The sequence below is a fragment of the Netta rufina genome (genome assembly GCF_964035555.1).
Source record: "Netta rufina genome assembly, chromosome: 11".
NCBI classification, from domain to species: Eukaryota; Metazoa; Chordata; class Aves; order Anseriformes; family Anatidae; genus Netta; species Netta rufina.
This window is the reverse complement of record NC_140134.1, coordinates 10,718,369-10,739,405: the sequence shown is the minus strand read 5'-3', so window position 1 is coordinate 10,739,405 and position 21,037 is coordinate 10,718,369. Positions and strand designations below refer to the sequence as shown.

The window sequence follows — 21,037 nt, the reverse complement described above, 5'->3', positions numbered from 1 at the left end:
CCAGGTCGTGGATGCTTCGGTGGTTGTGGATGAAGCCATAAAGCACCAGCCCCTTCTGCATGAGCAAGAGCTTAGAACATATTGAGGGCTCAGCCTTGCCATTTCAGCTGGTGAGCAGAATCTCACCAGTTTAGGGTAGCTTCCCAGAGACTGCACTTAGAGAAAAATGCTGCCTCTTTCTCTGCTTCATCTGTTAAAGAAGCAGCAGAGAACTCACACTGGTAAGCATCCCACAGACAGCGAACTGTTGATCTACTGGTACGTTAGCTTTAATTGTCTAAAATGTAATAAAACCATCAGTGGTTTACTTGTTAAAAGCAGACACGTGAAGTCATTATCTTACAAGGTAAGAGGAAGTAATACTGTGTCACTGCATCAGAAACTTTCATCCTCTGACTGCAGTTCCTGTGCATAAACTGGAACTTTGGGTTTTGTGCAATAGAAATGCTGCGCATGTACTAGTTTACATTTTTATAATCTTTTTTTTGTCTTGGTACACTGATTTTTTTTTATATTCATTTGACAGTTTTCTGTTCTGTGGCTATTTCTCTAAAAAGTTTCATTTTGTCAGCTTTTGTCTGCTGTGCAAATTTCCAACTGCATATTAAGTGTGTTTTAAGGACGTGTCAGCCCTGCTCAGAGGTTGGGAAGACTTCTGACTTTCCTGAGGCATTGTTTTGGTTTTAAATCCTTTTTTTTTTTTTTTTTTTTTTAAATAAAGTACTTATCTGTATACCTTTGTTGTTCTTAAGAAAGAAGATTATAATTCCCTATTTCTCTTTAAAGTGTAATTTCCTTTCCTTCTGTGATATACATGAAGGAAACCAACTAATTTGTACAACTAGAAGATACAATTAAAAGCTAATTGAAACTTCTCCTCTGTATTGGTAATAATGGCAGGAGCTGGAGGATGTCATGTTGTTTTGGGGTAGAATCAAAATTTTGGAAAAAGACATATTTAGAAGGCCAATAGGCTTCCGAAGTGATTACACTTTGATACCACAAAGCAGAAGATGTATTCATAGACTTAGGTGAATATAAGACATAGCTGAGTGGACTGCTCTCTCCTTAATGGTTTAATGATATAATTTATCCTTAATTTCTTTAATTTCATTGTTTGCATTGTGGTACTTAAATAGTTTGCTTTTGTTTGTAACATAATGGCTCTGCTCCGTGGGTGCTCCTAAGCACTGTGCTAATGCAAATAACGTAAAACCTTCTCATCTAAGTCTGTGTCATGGCAACTGGCTGACAGAAATTAGTTGGTTTCAGCTAACTGACCAAGGAAATTGCTATTAGTTTAAATAAAATGCACTCTGTATGTAACTCAGACATTTCTCTGTGGTTAGCACTGAAAAGCTGAGCTATCCCAGGCAGTGAAATGGGTCCTGTAGTCTGAGCTAGAGGTGGACCCATCCTCTAAAGCAGCCTCTGCTTGGGGAATTTAAAACAAAAAAGAAGTTCAAAGATTTTGAAATCCTGTACAATGTCTCATTAAAACAGAAGCCTGCTGTCTGTGGAAGCGTGAGCTGCTTTGCCATTTGGCAGGTAGATTTGGAGAAAATGTTCTGTACTGCAGTGATACAGTGAGCATGTTAATATTGATTCAAGGTGTGATTGAATGGATTAACAGTGTGATCATCATGCTCCAGAGTTATACCCTACTCATAAACAAACTTTCGGTTGTTAAAATTAAGTTTAACATTGTAAGGATCCTAAAGAAGGATTTGTAACATAGCCTAATAGAGTATTTGTCCTCACAGGATCAGAAGGTAAAACTCCTCTGGGCTTATCATTTGAAATGCTGATTGAAAAGCTGTTTATAAAAATAATAAAAATGCCCAGTTTATGTAATAATGGTAATCCTGGTTGCTTACTGAAATATAAGATTGGGTTTCTACTCACAGTGTAGTTATGAAATGGAAGTATTAGCTATAAAATAGAAGTCCTTTGAGCAAGAATGCTTAAGGAGTGGTTAATCAGAGATGTGCTACAAGAAATTATCTAGTCTGCTCAGGGTTTTATTTATCAATATCGGGAGTACGCAGGAATTTGTGGGTTTGGAAGATGCTTTTGTATTTGAACGATTGGCATTGATTGATAAGGGAAATCCTCGGGTCATCCAGAGAAGTGTGTACAGAGAGTGAAGGTTCTGCGAGGAGACATTGACAAGAATTCAGATTTAATGGTGTGATTTCAGGGAACACACTTGTAATTTTTGTGGAATGAGAGCATTTGGAAGTGGCTGAGGAAGCGGAAATGGCTACTTCAGCCTGGTCCTTGACCACTCTGTTTGGAAACGCAGCTGTTGCATTTCAGCCCCTCGGCAGCCGTAGCGTGTTGAAGCAGGGAGGTGACAGAGGACTGGAGGAGACAGCAAAATGCTGTGACAGATACCTCTTGCAGTTGATCATGTGTAAGTTGTTTTTTGTCTGATGCTATGCTTTGCCCAACAGCTGTGCTAATGCTTTTTTAAAAAGAAAGCAAGTCTTTCTAAAGTATGGCTTGCAATCTGTGTTTCTGTTGTGTCAAAATGAGACTATTCTTACACACTTTGAGTAAGACTTTTACACCTATTCAGAAGGGAGATAATGGCACAGCTGCAGCTGCCTGTTCTTTGAGGAGTACTGGATATATAATGCCTAGTTCAGCTTTGGATTTTTTTTAAGTAGATTGTACATTCAGGTGATTTTTTTTTTAATTTTTTTATTTATTTTTTTTACTATGAAGACCTAAATGACCTGCTTGCTTGCACTCCTGCCTCTGCAAGGTTTTCTTTGTTTCCTGATAGTCAGACTTGAGAAACACTACTTTGCCATCTTCCTTTTCTTTCTGGGGAGCAATGTGGAGGGGATTCAGCTTTGGCAAAAGAGGAAGGCATGCAAAAATTAGATATTAACTAGAATAGCAGCATTTTGGTCTGAATATTGTAGGACAAGGTTCACTGTGCTTGTAACTAAGCAAACAGAAAGTTCTGCTTTTTTAATTGTGCAGAACTTGAATTTTTCCTTTTCTTGTTTAGTTACAGCTTTCACATTTATAGTTTCACGTTTGAAATGAGATTGCGAAACCAGGAACCTTTGTTCTTCCATCCGTGATTGTAAAACTGAAAGGAAAGCTCTTCAAGAGCTGGAGAGGACTGAATGTAATTAATTTCTCTCTCATTTGAAGCAGTACAGATGGCTGAATTGAAAATAGATTCTTTTGGCTACGGCCCTGAAGGCCACCAAATTGTTCTCTTTCGGTCTTAATGAGAGAGAACAGGCAAGAGCTGCTGACCACTGAAAAGACACTTGAAGAAGCAGTCATTCTGTAAGGCTCAGAATAAATGATGCTGCTTTAATGTTCTTCACATAGTTATTCAAAGGTTCTTAATACTTTGCCATTTAAAAATTAACCTGTAGACAATGTGGATCCTAAGCCAGCGTTTTTCTTTGTTGGCCCCTGCTGGCACACAAGCACGAATCAGGTGAGCGTCAGTCCTGTACATTGCCTTTCGCTGCTCCTGGTTTTCTGCTCCTTCTGGTCACCTGCATTTGCAAAATGGCATCTGTGCCCACCAGCAATTCCCGTCTCCACTTCGACTAACGTACTTCCTTAGCTCTTCTCATCATCTTACACCCGTGGGCTTAAAAAAGCGTATTATTTTTAGAGTATTTCACTTTACAGGGATCCAGCTAAAAGTTTAAGTCACCTGCTGATGTAGATTGCCTTCCTTCTTTTCTCTGCTCACCGTTGGGATCAAAATGCTTTGTCTTTTGTATCTGCAGATGGGTGGAAGATGCTGTTGTGTAAAGACTCTCTTAGGATGCTACAGTGCATGTGAAATTCTGTGCAAGCATCTTGCAGTTGCAATAGTTGTTTGCATGCTGCCATTCGGAGGGATAGAAGAGTAGGGTGAGCTGCCAAGTTTTCTTTGAAGTTTAATTGTCTGTTTGGTAACGGAACACATAATCCTCCATTACAAATCTTATTTTATATGGTAATTGGCTCATTTGCTCTCTGGTTATCAATTTAACTTCTCTACCACAAACATCTGCACTTACATTGTGTTAATCGGTGCAAATGCTAAACATTGACATAGTTAAACTATTAAAGTGTGTTTCAAAAGCATTTTTAATTCATTAACTGGAAAGTAAAGGATAATAAAGTGAGCACTTCTCATATTACTTTCCCTTTGTAAATAGTGTGGCATTTCCTCCAAAAGCCAGAAAAGCAAAGTCACTTTGAAAAATGAAGTGTTTCAAATTGTTAATCTCCTAAGTGAAAAATAGTTGAGAGCAGGTAATAGGATATCTAGTTCAACTTTCATTTTCGTGACAAATCTTATAATTCAGTATTAATGCCTGCTAGTGGATGGTGCCCTGAGTTCAAGCAATGCCAGTCGCTACAGATTTTGAGGGGGCTCCAAAGGTCTTCATTACAAGGGAAACACCAGTGATGAGAACAGGAACAGACAATGTCTGTAGACTGAGGACGCACTCTAGCAAAGGCTATCTTGAACCCAGAGCAGTTATTTGTTTATATTAAGTGCCACTCGTTATTTTATTGACCCTCTGGTGTATATCCCTACATGTGAGTTGGACTCAATGATCCTTGTGGGTCCCTTCTGACTCGGGATATCCTATGCTTCTGTGATCCCACAGTTATCTTGGAGTTTCATGGCATAGCTGCTAGGTACAGCGAATTGCTTGTCTTCTGACATCAGCAGATACATTTTTTTATACAAGTTTTATGCTTTTAACAGTGAATGTTGCTTGCTTGTGTTTATTAGGATTCTTGCCATAAGTTTAATAGCTAAGGAATTAATGCCACCCTGTAGAGAACGGTAAGAAAATAAGGGTACTGCACCTTCATAGAAAAACAACTTCCTGTGTTTCCAGTTTTTATGCTCCCTTTTTACAACCACATGGGTGCTTCAACATTTGGTGTGTATGTGTCTGTATCTGTGTGCAGAGGAGAGATTGAAAGGAAGTGATAAAGCAGCCTGGGACAAAATTACTCATTAGTTAAAAATGATTAAAGATGAGAGAGCCGCGGACTCGGAGATCAGCATGTTGCATCTAGGAAAGGGCAAATACAATAGCATTATGAATTGGGCAAGATGTTTGCTGTAGCGATAACACTGTATTTATGCTGTTTTTTCAAGTCAGTGGTGAGACACATCTGAAACGGCATGCAAGTAATTGAAGCTCTACAGACTGCAAAGATGAATTCAAAGTAGAGCAAATACAGAGGGTCACTGGGGATGGTGTGGTGGCTTGTCATGCCAGAACAACCTGAGCAAACACGGCTTGTTGAGCGGCCAAAACAGAGGCTGGGATATGGGAAGGGAGTAGCGGAAAAGCACAGCTCATTCGGAATAGAAATGCCAAGGGATAAACACCCGGGAGGAATGCAAATTTACAATAAAATAATAGGTTACTGCAATTTGGTCAGGAATAAATTCAGATGACAGTTTCCAAATGTAACTTCAGAGGACTGAAGTTACAGTTGCAACAGCCATCTGATGCAGATACTAAGTCCAAAAGAACTTAAATCATTTTCATTTGGAGTTCATGGAGGTTTTGGTAAATTTAAGAAAATGATTATACAAAATGGATCGTGGAAGTCATAGGCAGCAACTGGACTCAGCCCCATACAGATCTTTAACCCTTTGTGAAGGAGGTCAAGCTGTAAATGTGTGTGAGCATCTTTTTGTAGTTGCTGGTGTAGGTTTACGTATGTCTGAGAGTTAAGTCATCTTCCTACTCTATAAGTAGTTTCATATTTTTATGTTCTCTTATTTCTGGTCTGAAACTTGAGAGATCAGAAGAGAGATCAGTTTGTGGAGAGCAGCTTGTCTCCAGCTATCTGTGTGTTGTTTTTTTTTTAAATTAAATCCACCTGCAAACCTGTACATGAAGGAAAATGGATCATATCACAGAAAAAAGTATAACATAATCTAGCATTCCTTATTCCCTAGCATGAAATAAATCCCATTGATGAGTGAAGCATGTAAAATGTTTGCCTAAACTCTGTAGCCCAGCCATATTGACTTTCTTTGATAAATATTAAAGGGCAAAAGGCTGCTTTTGACTTTCCGGGAACTTGAACAATCAGACCTGCCACCAGAAGTAAGCAAATTGCCCTTATGTCGGCGAGATTAATAAAAACAAATAGGTGAATGTGCTTCATAATTGATGAGACTCAAATTCTGTGTGCCTGCATAGGGCTCTTCTGCCAGTGAGCTGCAGAGGCTTGGAGTCCTCTCCTGCTCCTGGATGCTTCCTGGGGTCCCAGTGGTGCTCACAAAGTTTTGGATGCGTGGGGCTTGCATGGCCAAAGAATTCTCTATGGTTGAGTTCTTCTGGATTTTAAACTTCCTTATTTTAACTAACCTTACTCTGAACATAAAAGACCTTTCAAAAAGTGGTCAAGACCCAGAGATGACAACTTAGCTGTGTGCTTTATGTTCTTTCAGGAAGAACCTTTGTGCATTACTGAGCTCTGAAATACACATCTTGGGGCACCCCTGCCTGGAGCACGTTACTGATGTGGTACAAAGCTGTGTCTGCAGTTCTGCAGCTAGTGCTTCTTGCAAGGGGGTGTTTATTTTTAACTTTGGAGGTCTAATTCCTTTAAGATGCCCGAAGATACGAACAGGCATATAAGAGACAAGGATCTATACCTTGCAGTGAAATGTGGCTGTGCCTACACAAGGCAGAGAAGAAAGCCTTCAGATAAATGCAGCACTCTCTGTTTGATGTACTGAGTTTCTCCACAGAAACACAAGGAAATGGGTACCCCAGGAAAGTTTCATCTTAGTTTTGCGTCCGTTGACTTCAGAAAGTCTTTTGAATGTAATTTGACCTTTCTGCTACCTTTCGACTTAAATATTAAGTACAAAGAACTCTCTGAAAACCCTCTGTTGTATCAACTGCAGAGGTTTGGCTGAATAATAAGACGTTGCTGATCATGATGTGCTTGGTGTGATGGAGCCCGACTGCAGTGCCACTGCTCTTTGTTCTGGGGACCTCCAAGGGGGTGCTTGTCGTGCACCTCACGTGTAAATTGCAAGAAAGTTTTACGCAGCAATTTTAATCAAAGCCCATTTTAAAAAAAATTTCAAATCTAACTACAGTCTTCCCACTTCATAAAGTAACAAGCTTTGCTGAAGGAAAGGGTGAAGGCTTTTCGGTAACCTGGGTTTTGTCTTGCTGGGAGCTTAGCCTGCAAGATTCTTTATTTGTGAAAGGTGCATTGAAATGTTGCACAATTAAGCACTAAATGATTTGCTCAGATGAGCTCTTGAGTTAGTGAAGGAAGTGTGAATATTCTCTGAAATCCTCCCTGTACGTGCTGCTCCCGCTGTTCTTTAACGTGCAGCATCGTGCCTAAGGCAGATATGAGAGCAGCATGGTCTTCAACCACCCAGGTGTTCTTTTCCAAAGAGTATATATGTCTCGATTTTAAAAATACTTTTTTTATGTTACACTTTATAGATTTTGGTTCAATTTCTTTTTTCACGTATTCTCAAGAGGTCATTTCAAATTAGACTGGCTGGCTATTTAACTGGCCTAAATGCAATTTTGAAATAACAGAGCTTGTATCAGCTTATATCAAACTTTGATCTGAAAATGTCTGCCAATATTGCTGCTGTTTGTGCTGCCATCCCTGAAGCCATCTTTACATGTACAAGCAAAACTAATTGCTTTTGTGGATGCTAACACTATCTTTTGTCTTTCTTTTTATTTTAAGTTCCTCCTGAATTTCTGAAGCGGCCAGCGAACATTTATGCTCATGAATCCATGGATATTGTCTTTGAGTGTGAGGTGACTGGAAAACCTACTCCAACTGTGAAATGGGTCAAGAATGGAGACATGGTGATTCCAAGTGACTACTTCAAAATTGTTGTAAGTATATAGTCAGTTTTGCCCATTTCCAGCTCTTGACCTGATCCTTAGTCCTGTAACACAAACATACGGAAGCTAGGTTCTTCCATAGGACCACCTTCCTATTTTTATGCTATTGATGTTTTCAGGGCCTGGAAGAATTAATTGGCATGTTGAATTCTGTAATGCTCTGTAACTCAGTCATTTTACTGAAATTCTAAAACACTTTGCTTGTGAGTCTATTTCTTGGTAGCTTAGATTTTCCATGAGGGAGAGAGGCAAAGCACAAATTGTTGGTTGAACCTGTTGGAGTGCAAGTTCACTGTGAACACCGTCTGTTTTCTGCAGTCATCTGTGATTGATGAAAATTACAATTTCAAACAGAAATTGAAATATAAATATACCTGAGTTGTGGATCATAAGTTTTGGCACACTGGTACTTCTAGTGGGAAATGTTAGATGTAGTGAAAGTCATTACTGAGACATAGCTTAGAACTTAATGGTTGTATAATTGGGTATACCTGAGGTTGTGGGATTGTAACAGTGAGTTATGCGGTTATACGCAGTGCTTAAAATATCATAAAAATGGCTGTGGGAATGTTATGACTTGCCAGTGATATGTGATGCTAGAAAATGATAGCCATTAGTAAGAGCTTCTGCTGCTTTTTGATGCTGTATAATTTGAGGATTCAAAGTAAAAGAGATGAAATCTGACGGGAGCTCGAAATACACTTTTGTGTATTACTGTTCAGAAGTTTCTCCTATCATAGTAATGTGTCATAATAACACCATTGTTTTTGCAGTCACAGCCCATTTTTAAGTATTGTTTTTATCCTTCACTCCTCAGAAAGAACATAATCTGCAAGTTCTGGGTCTGGTGAAATCAGATGAAGGATTCTATCAATGCATTGCAGAAAACGATGTTGGAAATGCACAGGCTGGAGCCCAGCTGATAATACTTGACCTTGGTAAGATAAAAAGTGGCAGTATAGTGCCAAAGTTCGGGAGGAACAGTTTCAGGGGACCTTTTCCACATGATACGTGTTACCTATAACTCAGATTGACTAGGATGATTTTTTTAAATCATATGAAGGTTTCAGTGTCATCTTCTCCCTTTACACTTACAGGTACTTAGGGAGAGGAGAAATTGGGGAGTTCTACAGCATTCACCTTGCATTTTGGAAAATATATTGGAAATACCTAGTGCAATAATAAACCATAGCCGTAAATCTGAAATATTAAGTGTATGCTGAGATTTTGAAAAACAATAGGACATCCAATATGAAAATAGTCACTGCAATTCCAAAACTGAAAAATAAGTTCTTACAGGGCTCACAACAAATGAAGTATTTTACACTGAAGTCATTCCAGTGTCAGAAGCTTTTTTCTGCCATCAGTTTTAAAAAACAAAGTAGTAGTAAACTCTGTCATTTCTGCAGACTGTGACTGCAAAAGAATTGATGGAGTTGCAGCTGCTGCAGTTGAAGATAAATATTTATTGTGCTCTGGTCAGTGGTATCACTAACAGTGCTCACCTGTTTGCCATTGAAACACACAGTATTCTGCATTGCATATTTTGAATGCTATAAGAGAATAATTATTGTTAGGATAAAAGAACTACTGTCTTCCAGAAAGAAAAGGCAGTACAAATATCATTACTAAGGCATCAACTTGTTTCGCTCTTTCAGGTCACACAGCTCTTGAAAATAATTTCTAATAGCATAATGAAGAAAACCAGTAGAAAGAAGGATAAGGGAAATAAGTCAGACAAGAAAATACTAACTCCATACTTTTTTGACTTTAGTGTTGCCTCTCTTTTTTGGATATTGTTTCAAAATTGCAGTTTCTTTTTTCCCCTGTATATAACAAAACTTTTGGATGGAAAGACTTAGAAGGAACACTTACATATGACCAGGGACATGATATAACTTCACACTTGAAATTTTAGGATTGCTGCTAGACTTGGTTTTGTTGTTCAGCGTACAGAGAGTGAACTGTTACAAGTGTGCCATGAAGGGAGATATTTCCCATTTCTTTTCCCATTGTTCTGTAGAGTAGTTTGAACTTTTAACTTCTTCTGAATTCTGCTTTGGATGCGGGTATGTTTCCTTGCCGGCTGAAGGGATGCATGTACTTTCCACAACAATTTTGGGAATGAAAGGTGCCCTCTACTGGATTCAGTAGCTTTAATACTACACAGCCATGGGATTTCACCTCTGACTGGTGTTAGGCGGCTGGATCCAGCATTGGCCTACTGTCATCATGTTGCCAGAAAAATTATTAAAAGTAATTTTATTTCTGCTGTATGCATGAATCACCTGAGTAGTTTCCAAATCTTTCAAACGGAAGCATTATTCCATATTTTCTGTGTTTGAAAAATATTGAATAATTAATGTACTTGGGTTTTGAAGCCCTGCCCAAGTTTGTACTTTCACCCAGTTCCCAGTAGTGGTTTATAAATTATTATTACTGTTATTATTTTAGTTCCTGTGGTCTCACTCTTCTTCCTTTCCCTCCCCATTGTTTGCCCAGTGGTTTCTCCTTCCTGTTCTGCTCTGGCAACCTGTCCTGTTACACTAAAGGACTTTGCCTTATAATGCTGTCCTTTTTCTTTTGCATGCTGCCAAAGGATTATGGATGCAGTGTTGATGGAGTCTCGGGTGTAAAAATACACCCACGAAGTCATATCGTGCTGTTACATGGCCTGCAATGTTTTTAACAATGCACTCCCTGTGTAACACTGATGCATATTAGTTGTTGTTTTCCAGCAGTAGAGATGATCACATGGTACCTCACTGAAAGTACATTTATTTTTTTTGCTATTGAATAGTGGCATAACAAGTAGTGCAATTAGGCATGAATGTGTTGTGTGTTATTCAGTCCTGATGTATGAAAAGAGGTATAATGTACACAGTCAAAGAAAATATAGATATTTGAGATCTTATTTTAACACCTTGTCACAATATATGAAAGGTGAAGAAGGAAGAAATGTTCAGGGAAAGAAAGTGAAGGCATGATGTATGATAGTTCTTTCATGACAACCATCTTGGTACAAAAACAAAAAACCACCAATTTGAACAAAAAAAAAAATCTATTCTGAATACTTTGCTCATTAATTCAGAAAGCTATTTTTCTTCAATTTCACACCTGATGATGAGAAATACCTACCTTGGCAATTGGAAAGTAATTTCAGTGAAAAAATGTTGGTTATGTGTTCATCAAAGTTCTCCATCCCAGTTGGCAAGGATGTCTCTTCCTTTCCTGCTCTCTGTTTTCTCCTTCCTAAATGGAATTAGAAAACATCTGGACAAATTACAAGCTATTTCCAGGTAGCCCTTTCAGTTACCATATTAAATTGGTCTTTAATAAAGGAAATTTATACTAGAAAATATAGAAGCCTTTTAGAGTTTGTCAGACAGCCAGGCCACATGCATTCTTTATGGGCCAGTGTTGAAGAAATGGACCGTGACTGTTTTGGTCATCTGTACATGGAGTAGAGCATTGACTATGATATAACTGACAACAAGGAAGGGGATATTTGGCTGCCATAAGGGATGAGTGTGAGTAGTTGGAAAAGGCACTCACTCAGACTGTGAGGGAGATACTCTGAGGAAGGATAAATAGAAATAAACCTATAAAAGTGTCCTCTATTTGCACTTTGCCTATTAGATCAGATCTTAGTTGTCTCCTTTGCGCATTACCTTGTTTCATTCTGCACCCTTTGCATAGAAATCTTCCTGCATGTTGTTTTTTGCTGCCTGGGGCGCTGCCGCTTCACCCGTAGCTGGGCTGCGGTGCGCTGGACAGGTTGCGGAGCGGTCTGAAAGGAAAGCACCACGTCTGTGTTTTCTTCAGTCTTACCTAGTAGCATCATTTTTAAATACAGCAGCCATAAAGTACAGGACGTGCTTAGCTGCAGGAGGTGTTCTGCATTTGATCCCTGGCTTCCCAGGAACCAGGTCTGGTTATTCACCTCATTGTCTTCGGCACCCCGGCCCTTCAGTGTGCAGGTGCACATGAGCGACCCAGACTGGAGCGCATGCAGACTCAGCTGCTACACTCAGTTTAAAATAATTGTAACACAAGTTTCTCTTGGGTCGGTCTTTTCTGCATTTGTGTTGAATTCTGAAAAGCTTGCAATATATTTGGGATTTGTGGAAAATAATTGACTGGCTAAAAATGCCAGGGTAATTGGAAGGCTTACTGGGGTGGTGGCTTTATTTTAAATTCTGTAATTCTCTGTTTATAAGTTTAGAGGAGAAGAATTACCTAAGGAAAGGGGATTTTGACCTGAATTACTGCAGTCCTCTGCACTTGCCCTCTGCCAGCCTATGGGGGTTTTGCTGCTCCTGTCTTTGCCTTGCTGCTGAAGCAGATAGATGGTGTCCCCATAGTTCCTTCAGATGCCACCATGGAGGACTCAGCATATCCCAGTGAGAAGGAAGAACCCTAGCTGTGCTTTGGGCCTAACTTTGTTAGGGATCTCAAAATCACTCATTCGTCCTTTTTCAAAAAAGCCATTTATTTTTTTTAACTTACGATTATATCCTGATAGGTCAGCATCTGACCTCAGTTTTCCAATGCACAAATCAGATATGCTCGCTTAATCATAACAAAGCTATTTCTTGTCGTCATTTTTACAGCATTGTTTTGTGTCAACTTTTTTTCTGTGAAAACCTCAGTAATGGATACATTTGGGTTTTCTTTGTGGAGGTTAAATGCTAGTGACAAGACTGAGAAATTCAGCCAGGACCTGTAACCTGGCCTTTTCCAGTGATTCTGGCATTGCTCAAAATTGCCATTTGGGGACTGAAAAAAGAACAGGTGGCAATGAGTAAAAGGAGGTGCCTTTGGGGGAGGAAGGCAGATGGTTCCCTGTCACCCCTCTGTGATAGGCATTTGACAAGTACTCAGGCACCAAAAAAAGGAGTGATTATTGAATGCTGTATAAAGAAAAATCATCGACTGTAAACAAATATGCCATGTTATTTAGAGAACAATTTCAAAACATGAGTTGAGATGCAGCACATCACCTTCAAAATTCCAAAGAAAGCGTAGTACACTGAGCAAATTCTGTGCTTCTGTACTACAGAAATTAGTGTTTGCCATCCTTGAGTTGCAGAGGAGTGAATGAATTGAGCTGGTATCCAGTAGCAAGCTGTGTCACGGTTTTTGTGTTGTATCTGTCCATTGCTTTAAATGTTAAATGTTCTTGAAAACTAGTCCAAGAAAGCACGTGTAAATTCATAGTACCAGCATGGGAAACAAGGAGGAGGAGTTAGGAGTCTGTGTGTGGCTGCAGAGCACTGGGCTTACACAGGTGCGTTGGGATAGCTCCAAGGGATGGGTGCAGGCTCCTTCGGAGGGGCAGGGAGGAAGCAAGGTAGAGGATCAGGCCGTGCATGCATGCAGAGACCGACTGTGGTGCTTACAGCTTTTCCTTGGAGAGGACAATGAACCAGCAAGAGCTTATGCATAAGGATCAGAGGATGGAAGGATGATGTTTTTGTGCATCTCTGCTAAAGACCTCTGCTAAATGAATGGGAAGAGGCAGTTCAAGGCTGCTTTATGCAACTGTAGAAAGCCTTGTGATTGCAGGCCCTGGTATGTGTGTGGTTGTCTTTAACCATCTGGTGCGTGCTAGCATGGCAACCGGGTGGTGGGGCTGGCAGTAAAGGAGGATTCTGGGGTGTGCTGAAGATGATTTCTTAATACAGGCTGTCTGTGTCTGGCTGGGTGAGTAGTGCTGGTGGGGTGTTGCATCTGCAACAGCCTGGGAGGAGCAGCAGGAGTAGGGGAAGAGAGGGACCCGACAGGCTGGCAGGAAGCTCAGAGGTCATCCCCAAGAAAACAGAGCCAGCATTGAAAGGATGGCAGGCAACAGGAAAATGCTGTGGAAAGGGGATTTCCAATCAGGTAAGAAAAAACAGTTTCACAGAGCAGGTGGTTGCAGTGGGAGGAGGTTGCCCAGGGAGGCTGTGATGTCTCTGTTCCTGGAAGTAAAGGGCACTCCTCTATGTGGCCTGAGCAGCCTGCTCAGAAGTGGCTCTGGTCTGTGCATATTCATGGATGAACTGCTGAGATCCCTCCCAACTGGCAGTATTCTAATTCAGAAAGTGTCAGTCCGAGAGGTGTGAATGAATCCCGTTTAGCTCTTTGTTTATAGTCAAATTACCACCGTTCTGTAGTATGTGTTTTTCTACTGATCTCCTTACGAGAAATTTAAATGTCTTGTATTGGAGGCACAGTTTGACATTGCAACCCAAATTTGATTAAAGCATAACACCACTTGGGCTGCACTGTGTGATTTTAATTCCTCCACTGAATTTCCTTATGTGAATCCTAATTCTGAGAGAGTTTTAAAGACGTCATTTATTGACCTGAAATTTGTGCTCTCTTTGTGTAATTGGATGCTGTGTGGGACCACTGCTGCATGAATAATTTCATTGTATGCTGGTGCTTCTCTGCCGGAGTTTGGCAGTCAGCTCTCTCAAGTCTGGTAGCAGTAGAGTGAGGTTATAGGACTTCTGGTGGGGCCAGGGCTTCCCCTCCTACACCAAGGTGGAGAACATCAGATCCGCTGTCAGCATTTTCTGGAGTCAGCATGTTTCAGCTGGAATGGTGCCAAAATACGGTGTTTCGATACTGCAGTGGTGTTTTTTGATTGAGGTTTCCTCAGGCTGATACAGACTTAAGATTTCTATGGGAGTGAGCTACCACCAGGTTCCGTGCTCACAGCCTCTCAGCCTGATGCCAGTCAAGAAGAGTTTCTAGCTCTAGCAGGATTTCAGACTTCCCATTAGGCAAACCTTGGATGTAACTTCTCTGTGAAAGAGGATCCTTTCCGTGGGTGGAGCCCGCTGTCTATTCAACCATGCCATATAAATATCACAATTCAGAAAGTCATTTGTTAAGATTCTTCTAGTTTTCAAGAAGTGTTTCAGGTACAGAAAAAAACAGGTAAAGTAGCAGACTAACCAGCACAGAGTCTCTTCCATAGATGTTCCCCAAACCAGGAAACAATACATCAGAGTGCTTTACTGCTTGAAATAAAGAGCTGTCACTGCATTGCTCGAGGCTGTGGTGGTGTTTTTTCCTGAAAGACAGAATTTCCGTGCACTTGTTAACACAGCAAGAAGCATAGAGAAATAAGTTTGTTAGTGCTTCTCATGGCGAATGTTCTGATCTTGGGAGAGAAAAATTTAATTTAATTGCATCAGATTTACCACTATGGGAATCAATTTTTATTACTGTTGACCATTGCAGTGGTTGAAAGCACGCCCATGTGGAATTCATTGCAAGGGACACCACTGCTCCCTGTGCATTTGACTGTTGAATACTGATGGGGAAAAAAAGCCTGAAATTTTGGGGCAGACTTCTCAAATGAGTTCTCTACATGTTATCATGGAAAATAGCAGTGAAAAACGGAGTTGAGGTTGTCATGCAGACCTGGTAGAGACAATTCAACCTGTGACATTCCTGATAAATGTCTGCATAACTTGATTATTAAAAACCTGAAGAAAAAAGCCTCCACTGTCTCTTCCCTTGTGCAGTTTTGCCTATGGAGACTTGAATTTTTTGCTGAACTTGTTCGGGGTGAACCTTTGCTGTTTTCAGGCTGTTTCTCCACTTTGACAACATGCTTTGAAATTCTAAACGTGTCCTTCAGTGTGCTTGCAGCCCTCCTGACTTTGCATTCCTATAAATATTAAGAGTTTTCTCTGTGCCATTGTCTGGGTTGGTAAAATGTGTGTGTATACACAGACACACACACAAAATCTTATGGAAGTCAACATGCCCTCCTTTACATCCTGGTTGAAAATCACCTTTCGTTCTGACATCGAAGCATTGAGAACTATTCTGAATGTGATTTTTTTCCAGCCAGTTATGAATCCACTTTTGTAGTAGCTTCATCTGGAACATATTTGCTTGCTTTTGAAGATGTCCTGGGAGGCAATGTCAAAAGCCTTATGTAAATCAAGATATATGAAATACTCCACGTTTTCCGTATCTGTAGGTTCCGTTATTCTGTTGTAGGAGGCAAATACGATTTATCTTTGACAAATTTTGGCTTCTGCTGAAAGAAATATGGAAGTTGGCATTAACAGGCTTGTGCTCTGATTTGAAAAACTTGGTTGCACTTTTGGGGATTTTCCATATGTGAGAAGTAAAGTAAAATCAACTGCTGGCCTTTGTCTGGTTCAAACTCTGAAGCAGGCAGCTTGCATGTCCAGGACCTCTTTTGGATGATTGCACAGATAACAAGTGTAATCTCTCAGGCTCTTTCACATCTCACAGAGGTAATTTTTATTTTTTTTAAGTATTTTTTATGCAGCCACACACTGAATCAAGAACATTTAATATTGTTTTCAAGGTGATAGTGTAAATATTTTCTCAATTCATGTAGTTACAGGGTTGTCCGAGACTGTAGAAGTACTTGAAAACTGTGCAGGGTGTTGTGGATGAAATGTCAAAGCAAGATGAAGAAAGCCAGCTGAATCAAAGAGAAGGACTCTGTTGGGTATTTTTCCTGAAAACTGTTCAACATTTTTGCTCATATAGAAGTGTCTTTGCATTCTTTCTGTCTGGTACAATTTTACATGTCTTAATGAAAGGAAAACCAGAAGAGGTCCCTGTGGTTATGCAAGTGGCTTTCAGATGTCTTACAGTGTCCACCAGAGAAGAAATGATTTGTGGATTGCAACTGAATAGTAAGGCTGCAAACCCTTGTGGCCAAGCATTCAAATTTTCTGTAAAGAGGAGCAGTACTCGAAAGAAATGGATCCTGGATCTCAGGGGAGCAGATGATGGTAATGAGCCCCAGCAGCTGCTTGGTGCCATGTGCGCCCACCTCTGCTAGCACCAGAACCCAGTGGGATTTGAGAGACCCGCTCTGGTCTCCTATGGGGAGATGATGCAAAAAAAAAAAAAAAGAAAACCCACTAAGATGGGTATCCTTAGAGACAGGGCTAGCAGGGGAATTTCCTCTCCCTTGGAGAAATCCCACTTTTGTCTGTCATATCTCAACATGTAGCTGTGGATTTTTTTGCTCAGCAGATTCACGGCTGCTTAATGTCAATATCCTATTCCATATATTCATACAGGATTTGTCACAGTTTATGTCAAAAATTGTTTTTCAAAGTTAGGAAACAATGCAGAACATTACGGAACTGTGGTATTTGAGCTAAATACCTTCTATATGGTATGGTGTATGCCTTTTAAGATAATTGGGCTGTTCAGGGGCTGTTACTGTGTTATAAAATCCAAGTTGCTTCCTCATACACCTCTGCACATGCCTGTAAACGCTGTTGTTCTGTGTGCGCACATATTTAAGTTTATAAAATTATGTCCTTACATAAATACTAATTTTTTAAATGAGAAAAAAAAAAAAAAACAACAAACGTAGGGTACTGTAGATACTGCAGTTCTCTGAAAAAACTCCATGAATGCACCAAATCTGGCCTCAGTGCTGATTGGGTAAGGAAATCTTTAAAAATCATGACAGTGCTTGTGTTAGAAGTAGGTGGAAGCTTTTCCAAACTTGCTGTCTCAGTCCCTGTCTGAAAATATCAAAATGGCTTCATCTGAATGATAGATGAACAGCTTGTAAGTCTCATTTTGAAAGTTGTGTTTCAGGAACATAAACAGCATCTGAAAGCTCAAACTGACTTCAGACAGTGTTTTATAAAACCAAAGCCAAACTCTGGGAATATTTTGCTACTAGTTGTGTACACTTCCTTGCTAATTTTCTGTAAACATAGCAGTATGTTCTCCTCTTCAACTCTGGAAGACTTTTTTTCATTTTAATTTTGATTTTAATTTATGTTACTCAGCTAGTCTTCCTCCATGAAATCAGCATTATTGTTTCTCATGGCTGCACATGTGTTCAGCATTGCCAGCAAGCTGTTGTAATTCAGTCAGGTTCCTTTCTTGATTCCACCCCTGTTTCAGAACTGGCCATTATTAATTCCCTCTTCAGCAAGCTCACTGACGACATGGGGGTATCAAGAAGTCCAACTGATTAACCTACACTGCTGTAGATCTCAAACTTATCACATTTTAAGTTACTGAAATAGGGACCTAAACAGCTCTCATATTCTGCATTCAATGAACTATTCATGTTTAAAGTTGGCATGTGCTTTAAATAAATTGCTCTAATTTAGATAAAATTAGTAATAGATTAATGTTTGTCAGTGCGCGGTGAATGCAGGAAGGCATAACAGAATTTATAGGAGGCTTTGATTGTGCTTATTAGTTTTCATTTCTTGTTTTATGACTGTATTTACAGTTGACTTGGCAAAGAAATTTGAAGCCTTGTGAAGATGTGCATATCAGATGTTGTGCACCGTAACTTTTAAATTTAAGACTGCTCAGCACAAATATGGGTTCCGCCGGTTGCTGCTCACACAGTTATACTCTGAAACACCTGGGCTGTGCGTCAGCTGCTTGATTTTGGTTTTCAAAGGTACCTGTGTTTGAAGAAATTATAGGTCATGTTGTAAAGAGAAGTGGGAAGGAGGGGAAGTGGCTCTGATGCTGGAGCACCGCCAGTATGCTCACTGTGAGCAGCTCCAGGCGTGGAGCAGTGGCTGGTTGTTTCTCTGCTGCTGCGTGGTCGGAGTTACAAGGTGAAAACAGAAACACCTGGGGTGAAAAACATCGACTGCAGAAGAAAGCAGTCATTACATCGTGAGGGATTTTTGCTTTTAGGGGGGTTTTGTTGGTTCCCTGTTAAGGTGAAGAGGATAATAGGAAGGATTAGCTTTAGCATTTCCTCTGCCTTTATAATTCACAAAAAGGGTTGTGAAGATTGACAGAAGTAGCCTTAATTTGTAATTGATCCTAGTCTCGTGTTGTAAAGGAAAATATCAGATTTTGTCAGTTTCGCACCAGAGGGGGTGAACAAACGCGTGGATATGGTCTTAATTGGTTGCTTATATTTCAGAGCTGCTAAATTATACAGTAATATCAGAGACAGATGAATGCCATTTGGAGAAAAAACAGAAAGGATTGGTTTACAGTTTGGTTGCATATGTAATAGGACTCATACGGCCGAGTAACTGAATCTAGAAGACTCTTACTTCTGATGTCACGTATTTTCCCAGCAGTGTTGACAAGATAGCCTAAAAAGGCTTGTAGGTTTTATACCACATGGAAATTAAGCACATACCTAACAACTCAATCTGACTTTCCTAATAATAATATGCATTCAAGTTTGCCTAATTTCAGTATTGAAACTCTGCTGATTGTCAGTGTTCTTGCTGTGTTAGAAGTATTCTATGTAGTGTTTTCTTACAATTATTGTTTTCCCTCTCCTTTACCTCCTCTCCCCCACAAAAAAAAGGAACCTGATAATTGTGGAGGCACGGTCTTTATAAAAGATAAATGGATTCTGCATGGTTTCCTGTTGACACATTGGTACTGAAGGTGCTAAAGGAAAATAATGAGAAAGAAAAAGTTCATACCTGGGTTTGCTTTTCTCAGTTGTAAGTCACAGAGCTAATAGGTGCCGTGTCTCAGCAATAGGTGTCAGTATCCCAAATTCCCAAACATTCTGGTAGCTCACCCAGTTGCTGTAAAAACAGTGTGGCAGATATGGCCTGCAAAGGGTAAGCAAGCAGCAGATACATACAGTCTTTAACAGAGAAACCCAATTTAAATGAATATAAACATCGAATACCACATACAGTAGTATTGCTATAAATATAGCTATGGCTTAAAAGTGGAAAGGTGTTTTTGGTATCTTCTCTCCCTTTAAAAAATCATGTGCATTCACCTAAATGAAAGAAAGAGAGTGTACTATATACATATAAGAAGTAGATATTTAAATACATAGATGTTTGATGAAGAGTAAATTTTGACATATGAGCAGCTTGTTCAGTCTCATCTGCTGAAACTTCAGCTTGCAGAAGTGTTCCTGCAGCGCTGCTTGAAGTGTCAACAGATCCATGACTGAAGGAAATTATATTTCATTTCCAAGTGTCAGAGAATACCATATAAGCTAATATTCAGGTAAATCCTATGTGTACTGTTAGCCGCTTCTGGGTCAACGCACATCAGACACACAGGAGAGAAGTACCCAATTACATCCTGAATGGGAAGATGGACATTATATCCAGAGGTAACTTGGAGGAACTCTGTGGTCATGTAAATACTTTGCTTTAAAATCAGGGATTATCCAAGTTACCTGCAAGAAGTGGGGTGGTATCAGGAATTCCACCTGGTGGATCAGCAACTGCTGCTCTCAGATGGATTAATTTATTTATTTCAGTTTAGGCTGCTACCAAGAAAAGAGAGAATGGGGGCAATTAACCACTGCTCTTCCAGTGAAAAAGCATCCTTAAATAGTCATGTAGCATGGTTTGATAGTGATACCAGTATACTGGTACTGCTCTCTCATCAGAGCAGTTATTGAGTCCTAAAATTGCCTTGTCGAAACTGCTGTGGTTAATCATTTGTAGTGTTTACAGCATTGACAGCAACTGTGGCCCTGTTATGCTCGGTGTGCAAACAGTAAGTGAAAACTGAGAAACTGTGAAAAAACACAAAAGGTGAGGCTGGAAATGAAGGCATGGTGAAGTTGTCCCCTCAAGGTGAGAAAACAAGTTACTTTAGACCACGGGAGCAGTTTTGCCTAACTCCTGAAACATGCAAATGGCTCCACATACTGTAAAAACCACCACTTTCCAAAATCTATATATTATGGTTTTATTAGTTGCTCTTCCATAAAGAGCTTTGCTCGGGTGTAGCACATTTGCTCTTGAAACAAAATAATTGCTTTTCTGTTATGAGATATTGTAGTCAAAGTATGGTATGTTGTTGCAGACCCCACTGTTATAAACAGGTTTTTATTCTGCATAGGAGTTCAGTTTATGAGTATTTACATTAAAAAGACAACCTATACCGTTTTTTTTTATTTTTTTAACGCGTTTACTTTTGTTTGTGCTGTTTTGGGCCCTATATCTGTGTTTTGTTGAGGGTTTTGACTCCATTTTCAGGGAGTAGTTGCTAAAAACAAAAACACTAGACATTTCAAATGCTGAATCTTAAAAGTTCAGTGATGAATACGTAAGCCCATCATTTTGCAGTACGTAATTATGGGTTGAATTTTTTTCCAATAACAAAATGTGTTAAAAGGTATTTAATTTTGAACCCCTTGGGGA

The 21,037-nt window shown here is 39.8% G+C and overlaps 1 protein-coding gene across 3 annotated transcripts in view; it reads left to right on the top strand.

Moving 5' to 3' along the window:
• The window catches only part of NEO1 (neogenin 1), a 184,930-nt gene that overhangs the window by 105,777 nt on the left and 58,116 nt on the right, over positions 1-21,037 (top strand). For all 3 annotated transcript variants that reach the window (XM_084293686.1, XM_084293685.1, XM_084293687.1), the window contains exons 6-7: positions 7,741-7,895; positions 8,722-8,842. In XM_084293686.1, coding sequence (XP_084149812.1) covers positions 7,741-7,895; positions 8,722-8,842 — 276 coding nt within the window. The remainder of the gene's footprint in view (positions 1-7,740; positions 7,896-8,721; positions 8,843-21,037) is intronic.